Source organism: Ctenopharyngodon idella, chromosome 3 (assembly GCF_019924925.1).
Source record: "Ctenopharyngodon idella isolate HZGC_01 chromosome 3, HZGC01, whole genome shotgun sequence".
Classification (NCBI taxonomy): domain Eukaryota; kingdom Metazoa; phylum Chordata; class Actinopteri; order Cypriniformes; family Xenocyprididae; genus Ctenopharyngodon; species Ctenopharyngodon idella.
In genome coordinates this window covers 50,611,317-50,630,253 of record NC_067222.1, presented here as the reverse complement: position 1 = coordinate 50,630,253, position 18,937 = coordinate 50,611,317, and the positions used below count along the sequence as shown (strand labels likewise).

Here is an 18,937-nt window from a genome sequence, read left to right as displayed (position 1 = left end):
GGAGGGCGCTCTGTGCACCTTTTAGTCCACAAATGCCTCCTAAAGAAGAACAGGCCATGTGACATTCCAGGAACTAACAGAGGCTTCCAGAAATCACTAACCATGGCTTTAACATACAGATAAACACTTTTCAAGACAATAAATACACGATTGAGACGATGTATACATGTATTGCCTCAGAATTTGCGTCTGAATAGCGCTCGCTCCGTGGGCGTGGCCGCATTAGCGGATAATGAGCTGAATCACGGGCGTCTGACATGTCTCTTTTCATTCAGATTACATAAAGAGAGAATTTTTGTTTTCAATTTGACTTACACGATTTAAAACCTGACATTTCAACATTTCTTTAGACATAAGTCTAATTTTTTTGTGATTAGTATTCACTAAGTTACAGTTCATTTTCTGAGAACTATCAGATTGGACTTCGTTCAGAGGGAGATGACAGATCACGCATCATGTTAGTTTTCTTTATTTTACAAAAAGCACAACATTTTGTTTTTACTCTGAGTGTACACAAATAAAAGATCACCTCATCTCGCCCTCTCCCCCTGGAGTTCTAGATTGCCTTAAAAAAAATAAATAAATAAAAAATAAATAAATAAATTTATTTAAGTTAAAAAGTATGAACATGGTTAAAAGTTAAAATGTATGAGATTAAAAAATTATTTATGATAAAATGACATTAAAATGATGTTGTTTATTAGTGTATGTTAATTTTTTTTTACAAATACATAGTGTAAATATTATGATTAGTTCACTTGTTACAGTTCAGTGTTATATATTCAATAGATTTTATTCAATATTGATGTCTATTTATTTGTATAAAGTTATCTGAAAACAATGTGAAAAAATAAATAAATAAATAAATTATTTTAAATTCATACAGTGTTCAATGTCAGCTTCACAGGGTGTATCTTGATACTTCAACCTGAAAGATCATTTCCATTCATATATTTATTTGTAATTCAGGATAAATCCTATTGAATTAAATTCAAGTCTGTTAATAAATTCATTTAAAATGCACACAGTTTTCATCTAAATTCAAAGGGTGTTGTTGTTGGCTCAAAAATAAAATAAAAAAGTTTTAGTCACAGAACGATAGCAGAAAATATGTCATTGTTTTTTTAAACAATATTAAACAATTAAATTATCACCTGTGGTTCCACATACAATTATTTTACAACTACTTAGCATTAAGTTAAACTGAACGTATGTTTGTGATGAGGTAAAGCGCTCTTTTACCTCACAGTTGCAGTAGGTGAACAGCTGTTATTGCTCTGTCACAGGACACAGATGTGAGTTTGTGTGAGAGACATACACATTTACTACTGTTTTACTATGGAAATATTGATTTACATTAGCTGGAAAGCCTATTTGACATTACGCTGGATTATAACATGTTTTAAATCGATAATATGCTTTGTTAATTTTGGTTAAAATGAATTTATTAACAGTCTTAAATTTAATTCAACAGCATTTATCCTGAATTACAAATGACATAAATATATAAATGGATGTGATCTTTCAGGTCCAAGTATCAAGACACTCCCTGTGAAGATGAGATTGAACACTGTATGAATTTAAATGAATTTATTAAATGTTTGAATATCAATCTTAGTCAGATCAACTTCATTGTGTTCCTCTAGGGGGCAGTAACACACACACTCTTTAGGAGGCTTTGAGAGATTTTTCACAATAGTTGAGTTTCAATAACATCTTCAGCATCACTTTTGACTCTTAAAACAACATCAGAACATCTTTTTCTTAGTGCCACTGTGATCTTGGGCTTGGCTGGAGTTTAAAAGAATCTTATATTTATCTTAGTAATATCAGTAAAGGTTCATAATAGCTTATTCAGATTTGTTTGATAACTGATGAACTACATCAATCCTGATATTGAACTGAATTAACATTGAACTGATTGACGTGCACAGATATTTTGGGGGGCAGGGGCTCAAGTGGAAAAAAGGGCACTTCTCATAATTATTATTATTTTTTTTAAATAAACAAAACGTTAAATATATTAATACAACTCTGACTTCCTTACCAATTTATTTTAATTCCCTCACATTCATGCAATTGTTTCATACTCCACAGATTTCTACAGAATAATCAGTTCACACAAAGACCATGGTCTTCTTTAGTATTCACTAGGTTTATCACAAGAGCAAAGCAACAACACTATGACACTATGCCACAATGTGCATGTTTTCTACACTACTATTTTCAAGTAGCTATATATATAGCTACTTGAAAATAGTAGTGTAGAAAACATGCACATTGTTGCTAGGGCTGTGACGGTGGCAAATTTTTACTACCGCGGTGGTAAATCACCAACAACCGGCGGTGTTGCGGTGGTGGGGTCCGAAGGGGGGGCGGGGTTGTTTGGTTTTTATATATATATATATATATATACACATATATATATATACATATATATATGTATATATCAGAGGTTGCGTTAGACTTGCGTTTCGCCGTCATTTTGATGGACAGGATCGTAAAAAAAAATCCATCATAATCAATAATTACCCGTCATTTTAATTTATATATTTTAATGATAAGACATTTAATAGCTTCTGATTTCGTCCACATTTTCATTTTTATTCACAAACTTACAGGATAAGGAAATAGGCATAGGCTATGCATTTATTTATATTATGAAAAGAAAGTTAAAAACTGCGTCACTTTTCAGTTTTCATCTTGAACACTTGTCACGGGTTGTGAGTGAATGCGATCATCCTTTCCTCTTTACTACTGTACAGAACGAAATAAACGAAATGAAAATCAAAAAATATGTTGAAAGATACAGTAGCTTACTGAAATCTGTATCACGTCAGTTCAATCAGTGAAATCAGTGAAAATAACATTATACCTCAGAAAAGCCATTCGTTGACCATAAACTTATAGTCAGCGAGAAAAATAACAAAACATAATTATGCAAGTAAGCATAAGTAACTTTATTATTATAAAATTGACTTAAACTGGGTGCTCATCTGTGTGTAATCAAGCGCATTGTTTTCATTTTATTCTGGAGACTGAACTCGCGCTCCTCTGCTGCCACACTGGACAGGGGTGGGAATTACAGTTATAAACTACATAATCTGTCAAAATGACGAACGGGCTGCAGATTTTTTCCGTCACTGCTAAAAAAAATTCCATCAATGACGGAAAATTTTCGAATAACGCGACCTCTGAGATTATATGTATATATATATATATATTACCGCCGGTGACACTCCACGACCGTGGTGGCAACTTCACCATCACGGTGGCACGGTTGTCATGCCTACCGTCACAGCCCTAATTGTTGCATGCACATACTGAATAAATTCTGCACCAATGAGAGGGATATAGTTTCAATAATAATTTGTTTATTTTGCACAAATCAATAAATCATTTTAATTCTTTTGATGTTATTAGAATACTTCTTTCATGTAGTTGACAATTTTAAGATTTTGGTCTATTTTTCCTTCCATGTCTTTTACTCTAATGGAAGAAAAAATACACATTTAGATGGTGTTTGTTTTATCCCTCTACAGCACAGCGTTGCCCTTAGGCAACGGAAAGTTTTCTTAAGCCCTATGTTTAGTACATTTTTCTTTAAATGATTACAACCAATTAGAAATGTCGAGAAAGTACCAAAGAACGTCTCAGGTTACGCATGTAACCATGGTTCCCTTAGAACAGCGAACGAGACACTGCGTCTTAACGCATTTAAGGAACGCCTTAGCAGGAACCAGTGTCTGAAACGCTATCAAATCACGGCAATCGTATTGGCTGGCGACAGCCTATGACGTCACTACTAGTGCGACCCGAACGCACATAAGGGGTGCCTAGAGAACAAGTCATCCACTTATTGTCTGAAGGGACTGTTCAGCAGGTGGCCCCAAGGAATGGCAGGGAGATGCAGTGTCTCGTTTCCTGTTCTCAGTGAACCATGGTTACATGCGTAACCTGAGACGTTCCCTTTCGAAAGGGAACTCGCACTGCGTCTTAACGCATTTGGGGAACGAATACCCATGCCGCCACGCTGAGGGGAGTACATGCCAAAGAATGGCTGTGACAAATATAAGAAACCATTTCAACTGAAATGCCAAAAAACACTCCTCCTAAGGGTGTCAGTGACAGCATTCCCTACGGCCACCACCCAAGCTATAAGCCTCAAAGAGGCCTCCAGAAACATCTAGAGGCCTACCAAGGCCGCTCAAAGGCTTGGAACCAACAACTTCAAACAGAAGGGGTCCCTTTAAGGGAATGTGGCCAGGGAGCCGAAAGGAGCCCCAGCCAATCACTTCTCAGGGGAGCATAGTCTACCCTGACTGCCACCAGTGAGGCCGACCTGGTCCTACTTAGTAGAAACCTAGTCTGGCCAGCAACCTGTCTGTCACCAAAACAGAATCTCTAAAGCACTAACCTCCAGAGGAGGGGTCCAGAAAGAGGGACTGCAAACTGTCAGTAACTGGAAGTAACCAACTCAGACCGGATGTAGAGACGGGCATCCTGGGGAGCAGAACACAGCATAGCGCTTAGAACCCTTGCAATCGAAGGGAGTTACTCTGCTCAACCTAGGATCTACAGAGCGCTTCTTAATAAGCACTCTGGAGACTGAATACTCTAAAAAGGGTCCCTAAAGAGAGACGTACCTCCAGCTCCAACAGGAGCTGATCGATTAAGAGAGTTCTTACTAAAAAGAACCTCTTAAACCTCAATGACCAACTCAGGGGCGAGGTCCTCAACCTTCAATACTGACCTCCCAGGGAGGTCTCACGAGAGACCTTCAACCTTCCGATCAGACCTTGGGAGCGCAGTACTCTAAAGAATGACCCTCAATGAGCCTACACTCTGATATAACTCTAGGGAGTCAGAATACCATCTTAGCTGGAAGTGCTAAGGACCTACTCGACCCAGAGGATCTCCTTCAAGGTGGCCTGCTCGAGGGCCAACTACTTGGTAAAGATCTAGAACTCCATGGCTGAGCTACCTGATAACCATCTGCTCAATTCTAGGGAACTACGACACTCAGGAATCTAGCTCAACCCAGAGGATCGCCTTCAAGGTGACCCAAGGAGGAACAACTACTTGGTAGCAAATCTAACCCAGCAGAGGTAGCCACTAGAGGTATGCAGTCTTGGAATACTCGTTCGCATTGCCAAAATGAGCCGTGTACTCAGCATATCGCTTTCTGCCCTTAAAACAAGGGGAGTACAAAACTATGCGACCGAGCTGACAAGGAGGCCTCAGTCAGGGCCTACTATTCTAGCATAACACGGCCACAGGCCCGAGGCTAATGCTTGAGCTCTAAGGGAGCGTGCTCAACTCGCCCTGAAAAGGGGGAGTACTCGACACGCTCGATCTGAACATCACTGGTGTTGGGCACATATGGGGCACAGAGCTCTGAGAGCAAAGTGAGCTAACCCGAAAAAGGCTTAAAGGTAAAAACCTGAGCAAAAACTCTCGCTCCAAGACGAGAAAAGCCGTCTGAGCTCAGCTCTGGAGGAATGGAGGCCCCAACAGGAAGAAATTCCACAGGAGGGGCCAGCAACACTCGACTCTGCGACTTGATAATAATCAAGAAGCTTTTGGTGGAGAGATGCTCCAAGCTCAAACTAGCTACTACCAAAGCTCTGGAGAGCGGAGACTTCACCATAGTGCTTTCCACTCTCTAAACGAGAGGAAGTCTAACATCGCTCAAGGACAACCACAGGGGAGGCTTTCAACAAAAGCCTACAACACCTGGCTATTTGTCTGTGCCTAACACCACCAGGGAACTGAAGCTCAGCATATCGCTTATACTCTAATATCAAGAGGAGTTTCAGCTTAATCTAGATACATTGAGGAGGCCGTAAGGCCTGCCGTTTGCATTAATAGCCTAATGCAGAAGGCGGGCCCCGGCCGGGGACAACTCTCACAAAGAGAGGAGGCGTACTAAGATCACTAGCTGCTAGTCTTAAGCTGGAGAGGCTCTCCAAAGAGTAGCCTACTCCAGGCTACTGCATGCTAGGAGGCGGAAAGCTACAGCTGAACTGGCTCTGTCAAAAAAGACGTTTTCCTGAGTACAAGCCTAGGCCGGATATCGGGGCGGCCCAAAAGAAGGGCCGGCACACACGCACCCATGACCTTCCTGGAGCTCAATGGAACGGAGACTTCAGCCTAACAACTCTAAAGAAGGAGGCCGGCTCACACACCACTCAGGGGAACTGACCACCGAGAGCTCAATGGAGTGGTGACTTCAACAAAACGACTCTCCAAGTGAGAGGAAACCAACACACTCACCACAGGGAATGTCAAGGTGGCCTTAACAGGCCATCACTTGAGGACATCAACTACCTGGAGTTCAGTGGAGCAGAGGCTTCAATAAAAACTCTCAAATGAGAGGAAGCCAACATACTCATCATAAGGTGATTGTCAAGGTGGCCTTGCAGTAGGCCAATGTCAAAGACCTCAACTACCTAGAGCTCAAATGGAGCGGCAGCCTTGAATAGAGACTCTCAAACAAGAGGAAGCCAGCTCACTCATCAAAGGATGATGTCAAGGGTGGCCCAGAGAGGGCCAACACCTACCGTCATGATCTATCTGGAGCTCGGGGGAGCGGAGGCTTCAGCATATCGCCTTCTACTCTCTAAGTGAGAGGAAACCGCTTCACTCAAACTAAGGAAGGTATCAAGGGGGCCTAACAATGGCCAAACACCTCAAATCGTGATATTACCTGGAGCTCAGCAGAGCGGTGGTTTCGACAAATGACTCTCTTCAATGAGAGGAAGCCAGCCCACTCAACCCAGGAGGATTATCAGGGCGGCACCTGAGGGCCGAACACCTGACATATCAACTACCTGAAGCTCGGATGAGTGGCAGCCTAAAAAACCAACTCTCAGATCAAAAGGAGGTCGTACCATTCACTACAGGTGATATTTTGTTCTTAACCCTCTGGGGTCTGAGGATTTTCGGGGCCCTGGAGAAGTTTTGACATGCCCTGACATTTGTGCTTTTTTCAGTTGTTCATAAACATATTAATGGAAAAAGTGTCATTACACTGTATTCAGCACAAACTAGGCTACCATAATATGTGAGGAACATGTATGTACATGTTTGTGTTTTTGAAGGAATAACGTTTATGCGTGGTTATTGAAAAAACAAAAAACTTAAGTCACTGAAATAAAGCCAAAAAATATATATTAAATCTGTGCTCATAAGACTTCTGGGTATTGGAGGTTGTAGACTAGAATTTTTACTTCAAAATGATGTAAAAATTATCCTGCATACTTGTTCATTTATAACAATATATTGATTTAGTTTTTGTAAGACACTTTTTGTCAAGAAACACAGTATGTATGGAGGCGTGAATCATCATGAATAATGGGTGATTTACATCTGAGAAGACAAAAGAATTGCATAAAGAGCCTCTAATGAGCTGCATATTAATGAGGCCTTTCAGTCAGGTAGGCTGTGAAAAAACCCTCTGTGATCATGTCTCAAGCTCATCATGGTGTATATCAAACATACAGAAAAAACAGCAATACTGTGAAATATTATTGCAATTTAAAATAATGGTATTCTATTATATACTTTAAAATATAATGTATTTCTGTGATGCAAAGCGTCTGAACATTCATGTTACCTCTATGGCATTTCATATAGTCTTTTAGCTTAAAAGCATGCACATTTGGAGAAATATTGATGGATTCTCATATGTTTATGTCAATTTTCTATACAGAGGAGTAATATTTATTCAGTATTTATTGTCATCACTGTGAGCGCTGGATACTGTGTTTTCAATTCATACTGGCAGCCGGAGGGCGCTCTGTACACCTTTAGTCCACAAATTACTCTAAAGAAGAACAGGACATTCAGGAACTAACGGCATGTCTTCCAGAGATCGCTAACCATGGCTTTAACATCCAGATAAACACTTTTCAAGACAATAAATGCACGATTGAGATGATGTATACATGTATTGCCTCAGAATTTGCGTCTGAATAGCGCTCGCTCCGTGGGAGTGGCCGGATTAGCGGATAATGAGCTGAATCACGGGCGTCTGACATGTGTCTCTTTTCATACAGATTACATAAACACAGAATATTTGTTTTCGATTTGACTTACACGATTTAAAACCTGACATTTCAACGTTTTTTTAGACATAAGTCTCATTTTTGTGTCATTAGTATTCACTAAGTTACAGTTCATTTTCTGAGAACTATCAGATTAAACTTCGTTCAGAGGGAGACGACAGATCACGCATCATGTTAGTTTTCTTTATTTTGCAAAAAGCACATCATTTTGTTTTTACTCTGAGTGTACACAAATAAAAGAAGATATTCCACAAATTTTAATGGTGTATAACTCTTAATTATATGTGCAACATTGACAGAGTATTTTGAGTCTCTTTCACACTGGTAAGAAAAAAACCGAGGTGGTATCGCCGGCATGACCGCCGACCCGAGGGAGTTAATGCTACCCGCTATTAAGACCTCATAAAGAAAAGAGGCACATAGTAAGGGTGCCACGATAACCTTCCCTAATAATGGGTGCTCCAGGGCCCCAGTTTAAATGCCCCAATACAAAAAACATAGAATAAACATCCTCTTATTCCTTTCTACAGGGAGCTGAGGTCACTAAATTTGTATTGGCTCTCACAGAGGGAGAGGTAACCTAAAAGCTCAACCTGAGACTTCAAAGAGCAGAGGCCTAAATGTAAAAATGGCCTGCCATACTCTGCAGTCTAAAAGGATGCGCTCACTGACAAGCTCTGTGCTGGATCCACAGACGGGTTAAAAAAGGATGGAACCAACACATCATTGGTCCAGCCTCAGGCCTGGTGTGAAGCGCCTGGGATATAAAGAATAAAAGCCCCCTATTATTCCTTCTATAGGGAGCTGAGGTCAACCTGCAAACCTGCATCTAGGGCTTTTTTCTTTTTCGCTTCTCATCAACAGACAGCTGTTGTCTTTTCCCGGGAATAGTTGTCTCAAGTTGTCAGCCAGCAGCAAACACGAGGCAGGGCAGGGCGCGCGGGAATGAATATGAATGGTGTGTCGTGAAGGGAGGGCATCTGAGCTTGACAAAACCGGCCTGATATATAGTTTTTTTTTTATTATTCAGTAAATATATTTGTTTGACAGGGAAGCTGTGCGCAAACAGAAATATAAAGAGAGGAGAGGAGAAGATCCTAAATCAAGTTCAGATCTGAGACAAATCCTACATTAACTTGTCAGATCTGAACTCAAGACTAAAGATAGAAAGATTCTGTAATAGATCCAGACCAGAGCAAAGCATGCTGGGAACCAAAAATCCACTGCCCAGTTTCAGTTCACTCAACACAAATATGAGGGCCAAACCTGCAAAAACAATAAATATATGAAGAATTGTAAAAAAACAAACATACATAAATAAATGCATAAATATACAAGGAAATGTGAAAAAAGAAAAATAAATGAGTATTTATACCTTGAAATTCATGTGGAAATAAAAAATGTAGACATAAATACATAGATACATAAATAAATAAATAAATGATAAAATAAATACAATTATACATAAATAAGGAAATAAAGGTATAAATACTCATTTATTTTTCTTTTTTCACATTTCCTTGTATATTTATATACGCATTTATTTATTTTTATTATTATTTTTATTATTATTATTATTATTTTTTACATTTCTTCATATATTTATTTATGTATGTATTTATTTATTGTTTTTTGCAGGTTTGGCCTTCCACACACAAATGATGAAGTAAACTTCAGTTTGACATATTTAAGTGGATTTACTCAATTAAATCATGACAGAATGTGCAGTAATTGTGTGGTTTTAACTCATTTTAATTAAGTTCATTTAACAAGCAGCAGAAATCATGTTTACAGTGTAGATTAAAAAATGGACAGATTGATAATTCCTGATTGTGATGTTTTATCTCCATCAGATTCCCATCAGTTCACTCCGGATCTGAACACAGTGAATGAACACCTCCGTCTGTCTGAGAGCAACACAGTGATTACTAACACTGACACACCGCAGTCGTATCCTGATCATCCAGACAGATTTGATTATCATCTTCAGGTGTTGTGCAGAGAGAGTGTGTGTGATCGACGCTGTTACTGGGAGATTGAGTGGAGTGGAGATATTGTGTCTATATCAGTGTCATATAAGAGCATCAGCAGGAAGGGACGGATTGAGTGTATGTTTGGATCTAATGATCAGTCCTGGAGTTTGGTCTGCTCTCCCTCCAGTTACTCATTCTGGCACAATAACATACAGACTGTTCTCCCTGTAAAGCCCATCAGCAGGAGAACAGGAGTGTATGATGATGATGATGATGATTTAGAGTCCATCATCAGTAGAATAGGAGTGTATGTGGATCACAGTGCAGGAACTCTGTCCTTCTACAGCGTCTCTGGAGACACAATGAGCCTCATCCACACAGTCCAGACCACATTCACTCAACCGCTCTATCCTGGGTTTAGGATTTTATCTTATGGATCAGTGAAACTGTGTTGATGAATCAGAACAGACTGTAGAGATTCTACCCATAATGCTTTGAGCTGTGGGATTACAAATTTAAGAATCTATTTAAGATCTGCTGATCCTACATCCTGACATAACATCACATGAAATACTAAGGTGAACTACATTGTATTTAGCATTTTAAGGTAAAGATGATGACATCAGATGACATCTGGTGCTTTGTCTCTATCCCTAAGCACTGCCCCCTAAAATGTATATAAACTATACTGTACTGCCTTAGTTAGACTGCAGCAACCGACAGCACGTGTTCTCAATAAAGAATCTTGCTGATGATACATCCAAGTCTCCTGGTCTTCGCTTCTGAGATTTCCAACAGAGCTCATGATGAATCAGTGACCGTGAGATGTTATAGAGTCTCTTTATTACATTAATAGGCAGAACGCGACGCCGTGGTCATCGGAGACTCCATCGTCCGCCACGTCCACGCTACCACAACCAAAGGTAAGGTGCGCAGTCACTGTTTTCCTGGTGCTCGTGTTCTCGATGTCGCTACACAGGTTCCCGCGATCCTGAATGGCGCTGAGAGCATCGGAGCTGTTGTTCTGCACGTGGGGGTGGACGACACCAGGCCGCGGCAGACGGAGGTGCTGAAGCAGGACTTCAGGAGCCTGATCGAGACGGTACGAGCCACATCACCTGCGACGAGGATCATCGTGTCCGGACCGCTTCCGACGTACCGACGTGGACATGAAAGGTTCAGTAGATTATTTGCTTTAAATGAATGGTTAATGTCTTGGTGTACTGAACAGAAGCTGCTCTTTATAAATAATTGGAATCTTTTCTGGGAGCGACCTAGGCTCTTCCGTGCTGATGGCCTGCACCCCAGCAGAATCGGAGCTGATCTTCTGTCGGAGAACATCTCCAAGATGCTTCGCACAGTATGACTAGTAAGTCAAACCTCAAATCACAGTCTGTGTTCTGCCCACTTAATTGATAGAAATGTGAGTGTAGTACAGTCTATAGAAACTGTGTCTATTCCCCGAATAGTGAGGTTCAACTATAAAAATAAAGGATCTAAAAAAAATCTGATCGTGATTAAACCAGAAATTCGCAAAATTACTGAACAAAAACAATTTCTAAAGCTAGGGCTACTAAACATTAGATCGCTGACACCTAAGGCGGTTATTATAAATGAAATGATCACAGATAATAGTCTTGATGTAATTTGCCTTACTGAAACATGGCTTAAACCAAATGATTATTTCGGTCTTAATGAGTCTTGTCCACCTGGCTACTGTTATAAAAATAAATGCCGTCCGGTTGGCCGTGGCGGTGGTGTTGCAACAATCTATAGAGAGATTCTTAACGTTACCCAGAAAACAAACTACAGGTTTAATTCATTTGAAATTCTCGTGCTAAACGTTACACTCTCAGATATAAGTAAAAAGTCGCTACTATCTCTTGCTTTGGCTACCGTTTATAGACCTCCAGGGCCTTATGTTGATTTCCTAAGAGTTTGCAGACTTTCTCTCAGACCTATTGGTCAACGTTGATAAAGCGCTGATTGTTGGAGATTTTAACATTCATGTAGACAATACAAATGATGCGTTAGGGGCTGTGTTTACAGATTTACTAAACTCGTTTGGGGTCAAACAGAACGTCACTGGACCCACTCACCGTCTTAATCATACACTAGATTTAATTATATCACATGGAATCAATCCTACTGATATAGAAATTCGACCGCAAAGTGATGATATCACTAATCATTACCTTGTAACATGCGTACTGCATACTGCTGATATTTGTCAAATTGCGCCTCGATATCGACTAGGTAGAACAATTCTCCCGACAACTATAGATAAATTCACAAATAAACTGCCTGATCTGTCTCACCTGCTCATTGTACCCAAACACACAAATGATCTCGAGAAAATTACTAGCAGTATGTGCACCACTTTCACTAGTACATTAGATACTGTTGCACTGATGAGATTAAAAAAGGTTAGAGAGAAAAATACTGTACCATGGTACAACAGTATTACTCATGCTATCAAAAGAGAAACTCGTAATCTAGAACGCAATTGGAGACAAACTCGTTTAGAAGTCTTCAGAATCGCGTGGAAAGACAGCTTGTCCGGTTATAGAAAGACTCTAAAAGCAGCCAGGGCCGAGCATCTCCGCAAACTCATAGAAAATAACCAAAACAATCCAAGGTTCTTGTTTAGTACAGTGGCTAGATTAACAAATAAACAGACATAACCAGAACAAAACATTTCATTACAGTTTAGTAGCGATGACTTTATGAATTTCTTTACTGAAAAAATTGAAAGTGTCAGAAATACAATTGTAAATGTACAACCTTTGACAGAGTTTTATGATTCAGCCTCAATTATCGTCCCTCAAGAACAGTTGCAGTGCTTTACAACTATAGGACAGGAAGAGCTAAATAAACTTATCACAGCGTCTAAACCAACAACATGTTTATTAGATCCAATACCCACTAAACTACTGAAAGAATTGTTACCTGTAGCAGAAGAGCCTCTTCTCAATATTATTAACTCGTCTTTATCTCTAGGTCATGTCTCAAGACCGTTCAAGCAAGTTCAAGCAAGCATGATCTCATCATAGCACAGAAACTGCGCTCGTTAAAATTACAAATGACTTACTTCTAGCTTCTGACCAAGGCTGTATCTCAATACTAGTGCTACTTGATCTCAGTGCTGCGTTCGACACTATAGATCATAAAATACTCCTAGATCGACTACAGAATTACACTGGTATTCAGGGACAGGCATTACGGTGGTTTAGGTCGTACCTATCAGACCGTCACAATTTTGTTTATTTAAACGGGGAAAAATCTAAGATAACGATAGTAAATTATGGAGTGCCGCAAGGATCTGTGTTAGGCCCTCTGCTATTTTCAGTATACATGCTGCCACTTCGTAATATTATAAGAAAACATGGAATTAGTTTCCACTGCTATGCCGATGATACTCAGTTATATATTTCATCACAACCAGATGAAAACTCTAAATTATCCAATCTGACAGAGTGTGTTAAAGAAGTAAAACATTGGATGACTAGTAATTTTCTGCTATTAAATTCAGATAAGACTGAAGTATTACTTATTGGGCCAAAAACCTGTACACTGAATCTCTCAGACTACAGTCTGCATTTAGAAGGATGTACTGTTACTCCATCCTCGACAGTTAAAGACCTGGGTGTTATATTAGACAGCAACTTGTCCTTTGAAAATCATATTTCATATGTTACAAAAACAGCCTTCTTCCACCTCAGAAACATTGCTAAGATACGGAATATGTTATCTGTTTCTGATGCAGAAAAGTTAGTTCATGCTTTCATGACGTCTAGACTAGATTACTGTAATGCATTACTAGCTGGTTGTCCTGCTTCCTCAATAAACAAGCTACAATTAGTACAAAATGCAGCTGCTAGAGTTCTTACCAGGTCAAGAAAATATGATCATATAACACCAATTTTATCATCTCTTCACTGGTTACCTATTAAGTTCCATATCGATTATAAAGTATTGCTAATGACCTATAAGGCTCTAAATGGTTTAGCTCCTGTGTACTTAACCGATCTTCTATCGTCCTACAATCCTTCACGCTCTTTAAGATCACAAAACTCTGGACTTCTGGTTGTACCTAGGATAGCTAAGTCCTCTAAAGGAGGGAGAGCGTTTTCACATTTGGCTCCTAAACTTTGGAATAGCCTTCCTGATAATGTTCTGGACTCAGACTCGCTCACCCAGTTTAAATCTAGAATAAAGACACATCTCTTTAGCCAAGCATTCACATAATGAATCTCATATCAGATCAATTGCACATGACTATCTTTGCTTAATGTTATGAACAGCAGCTATGCTAATTCTCCATTTGCTTTTCTGTTTTATCTTGGGACGCCCGTCCCGAGGTGACTAGAGAGTACATCAGCTTCAGTTTGGACCCAGACTCTTAAGAAGACCTCAGATGACCAACACTTTTGAAGAGACGGCGCCAACTCCTGCGAGGACTTCAGAAGATGCAACATCTGGATCAACACGCACATTCCCAAATTTCTATATATCCTAATTATTGTTAATATGTAATTCATTTTTCCAGGAGCTCATTGCTTCTACCTTCAATTAAATTGCTAACAGTGATTGTAAATTAATTGCCTAAATTATTACATTATTAGCTAACTGCATTCTTTAAATTGTAATGTTGACATACATTCTCTGTAAAGCTGCTTTGATACGATATGTATTGTGAAAAGCGCTATACAAATAAATGTGAAGTGAATTGAATTGAATTCAGCCCTGCAGGCGTCATTGGATGTGCTTCTGTGAACCCCTAAAATGTTTTTGCCAATTTCCATTTGTAGTTTTTCTACTGAAGTTTTATCCCAATTTCTAAAATGTTGTACTGGTCCCCAAATTTCACATCCATATAAAAGAATTGGTTTTATTATTGAATTATATAATTTTATCCAAGTTTTAGTGGATAATTTTAAGTGACCGCATCTTGACTTTATAGCATAAAAAGCCCTCCGAGCCTTTTCGCTCAGTGTTTTGACAGCCAGACCAAAGCTTCCCGATGTCGATGCCCAGAAAACAGCAGCTGGTGCTGTGCTGTAGGACCTGGCCTTTATAAGTGAACTGGTGTTTGTTTCCCTGAGATCTGGTCTTCTTCTGGAACACCATGACTCTGGTTTTGTCCAGATTGACTGTCAGGGCCCACTCATGACAGTACTGTTCCAGCAGGGACAGGCTTTGCTGGAGACCCTCAGGTGTGCAGGACAGCAGGACCAGATCATCTGCGTACAGCAGACATCTGACCTCTGTGTGGTGTAGAGTGAGGCCGGGGACAGTAGAGTGACCTCTGACCTCTGTGTGGTGTAGAGTGAGGCCGGGGACAGTAGAGTGACCTCTGATCTCTGTGTGGTGTAGAGTGAGGCCGAGGACAGTAGAGTGACCTCTGACCTCTGTGTGGTGTAGAGTGAGGCCGAGGACAGTAGAGTGACCTCTGATCTCTGTGTGGTGTAGAGTGAGTCCAGGGACAGTAGAGTGACCTCTGACCTCTGTGTGGTGTAGAGTGGGGCCAAGGACAGTAGAGTGACCTCTGATCTCTGTGTGGTGTAGAGTGAGGCTGAGGACAGTAGAGTGACCTCTGATCTCTGTGTGGTGTAGAGTGAGGCCAGGGACAGTAGAGTGACCTCTGACCTCTGTGTGGTGTAGAGTGAGGCCGAGGACAGTAGAGTGACCTCTGATCTCTGTGTGGTGTAGAGTGAGGCCGGGGACAGTAGAGTGACCTCTGATCTCTGTGTGGTGTAGAGTGAGGCCGAGGACAGTAGAGTGACCTCTGTGTGGTGTAGAGTGAGGCCGAGGACAGTAGAGTGACCTCTGACCTCTGTGTGCTGTAGAGTGAGGCCGAGGACAGTAGAGTGACCTCTGATCTCTGTGTGGTGTAGAGTGAGGCCAGGGACAGTAGAGTGACCTCTGACCTCTGTGTGGTGTAGAGTGAGGCAGAGGACAGTAGAGTGACCTCTGACCTCTGTGTGCTGTAGAGTGAGGCCGAGGACAGTAGAGTGACCTCTGTGTGCTGTAGAGTGAGGCCGGGGACAGTAGAGTGACCTTTGACCTCTGTGTGGTGTAGAGTGAGGCCGGGGACAGTAGAGTGACCTCTGACCTCTGTGTGGTGTAGAGTGAGGCCGAGGACAGTAGAGTGACCTCTGACCTCTGTGTGCTGTAGAGTGAGGCCAAGGACAGTAGAGTGACCTCTGACCTCTGTGTGGTGTAGAGTGAGGCCGAGGACAGTAGAGTGACCTCTGACCTCTGTGTGCTGTAGAGTGAGGCCAAGGACAGTAGAGTGACCTCTGTGTGCTGTAGAGTGAGGCCGGGGACAGTAGAGTGACCTCTGACCTCTGTGTGCTGTAGAATGAGGCCGGGGACAGTAGAGTGCTCCAGCGCGTCTGCCAGATCATTTATGTAGATGTTAAATAGAGTCGGACTCAGACTGCATCCCTGCCTCACTCCACGTCCCTGCCGGAAAAACGCTGTTCTGTAGTTATTGATTTTCACCGCACATTTACTGTTGGTGTACAGGGATTGTACTGTATCAAAAGTTTTCCCACCAATGCCAATTTGTAGGAGTTTGTACAGTAAACCATCATGCCAAATTGAGTCGAATGCTTTTTTAAAATCTACAAAACATGCAAATATTTTCCTTTGTTTGTCCTTGATGTTTTTGTTAATTAGAGTGTGAAGAGAATAGATGTGGTCGGATGTCGTTGTTTTGGGAAAAAATCCAATTTGTGCTTTATTTAAAATGTTGTGTGTGGAGATGTGTGTGACAATACGGCTGTTTATGATACTGCAGAACCGTTTTCCTAACGCATTGCCCACAAAGATGCCACGATAATTATTGGAGTCAAATCGATCACCTTTTTTAAATATGGGGGTGTAGGAAACTTTTTCCTCGTCGAAGCAGAGACCAGGAGACGTTGGGATATCTTTCAAGCAGAAGTTACTCTTTATTGAGAAACGTGCTGTGGGTCGCTGTAGTCATCCAAGTCCAAACAAGGCAGTGTACTTGGTAGTTCATATACATTCAAGGGGGAGGGATACATAGAGTAGAGGTGGAGACAATCTAAACAAAGCATGCAAATGCAGTGCAGGAATCAGCCCATTCCCTACATTTCCCAGCCATGATCTAATCAGCATAACGGTGTCATTCAAATGCATAGGTGTTAATCCACTCAGTCTGACAGCATGGCCCATACCTTTACATTATCATAGAGACAAAGGCACAGCTGTATCTTGAGCCAAATGGTTAGGAAGTGCATGAAGACAAAAGGTTAATGTTACAGACACCTGGGCTGCCTGCCTTGATCTCCTTAAATTGTCATTATCTTTACCTCAAAATGTTAAATACAATATACTTCACCTTAATATTTCATGTGAGGTTATGTCAGGATGTAGGATCAGCAGATCTTAAACAGATTCTTAAATTTGTAATCCCACAGGGGTGATCAGTCCCTGATCACCAGATCTCAGGGAAGTTACCGGACCATAAAACCAGATTAAATCATTTGGCTAGAGCTTCATTCATGCTGGGACTGTTGAGTTTAAGCATTTCATTGCTAATGTCATCTTGGCCACATGCTTTCTTTAATTTAAGTCTTTTAATATGCTCTGTTATTTCAGATATTGTTATAAATTTTCTAATGGATTTTGATAATTTTTAATTGTTTTCTCCAAGTCTACTAGTGTTTTCTTTATTTTACTCTGAGGCTGGTTAAGGTCAGTATGTTCAATTTTTTGATAAAGATTTTCAAAATAAGTTTTCCAAATTGTGCCACTCTGTAATGATATTTCTGATTTGGGTTTTTCAAGTTTTTTATATAGATTCCAGAAAGTATTTTGATCAACTGATTCATCAATTTCATCAGTTTGGGTTTTATAATAATTTTCTCCTTTGTTCCACATTAGTCTCTTGTAATTGTTCAGACAGTCAGAATAAGTAAGCTGTGATGTCTGGCTGGATGGATCTTTTTGTACTTTTTGTTAGAAAGTCTCTTTAGTTCTTTTCTGAGACATTCATCATCAAACCAAACATCCTTTTTTATTGTCTGTTGATTTGTTTTACGTTTGCATTGTCGTTTAATGTTAGATAGAGTTGCCAATGTTTTGAATATGTAATTTAAGTTTTTTGTTGCTAAATTTATCCCATTAACATCTAAGGTGAAATTAGTGGATATAAAGTCATCCAGCATTTTTAATCTAGTAGGATTGTTTATGTGTTCTTTAAATTGTTCAGAGCTGGATTGGTTCCACTTTAGTTTAGGTTTCAAAGGAAACATTTTTTCAGATTCTAGTGGATAAGTGTTGGTCCTTTCACATGGTGGTTTCAGGTAAAGCTCTGTTTGGCAGTGATCGGAAATCGGGAGCTGAGGTCTGACTGTGAAGGCATTAATAAAATCTGGATCAATATCTGTTATTGAATAATCAACCACACTGGTTCCTAATCTGGAGCAATAGGTGAATCTACCTAATGTATCTCATCTAGTTCTGCCATTAATGATGTGTATCCCTAAACCTTTACAGAGTTTTAATATTTGCTTTCCATTCATGTTGACTAAACTATCATAGCTGTTTCTTGGTGCGATACTTGAGGAGTGAAACATGGTGTCATTGAGTATATGGTCATTATCTACAATATTTAAATAATCAATTTCTCTCCCTGTTCTGGCATTTAAATCTCCACATATGAGGATATTTCCTCTGGACTGAAAGTGTAAGATGTCAGTCTGTAGTTTGGAAAAGCTTTGCTCTTCATCATGAGGTGGAATATAGACTGCACAGAGGTAAAGATTAGACTGTGATATGACAGATTTCACTTCAAGCCAAATAGAAGATTTTTCAATTTTAACAATTTTAATCGAATGTTTCAAATTGTCTTTGTGCCAT

General features: G+C 40.1%; 1 protein-coding gene across 15 annotated transcripts in view; it reads left to right on the top strand.

Annotated features, from left to right (window-relative positions):
* LOC127508728 (NACHT, LRR and PYD domains-containing protein 3-like) overlaps positions 1 to 14,781 on the top strand; it is a 274,592-nt gene extending 259,811 nt beyond the window's left edge. For 11 of the 15 annotated variants that reach the window (XM_051887009.1, XM_051887012.1, XM_051887008.1 and 8 more), the window contains one exon: positions 9,923 to 10,799. In XM_051887009.1, the coding sequence (XP_051742969.1) occupies positions 9,923 to 10,497 (575 nt within the window). In that variant the 3' untranslated portion in view covers positions 10,498 to 10,799. Of the gene's footprint in view, positions 1 to 8,599; positions 9,412 to 9,922; positions 10,800 to 10,898 lie in introns of those variants that run through there. The other 4 variants (XR_007928889.1, XR_007928888.1, XM_051887018.1 and 1 more) reach the window with 4 other exon arrangements.
* The last annotated feature ends 4,156 nt before the right edge of the window (positions 14,782 to 18,937 follow it).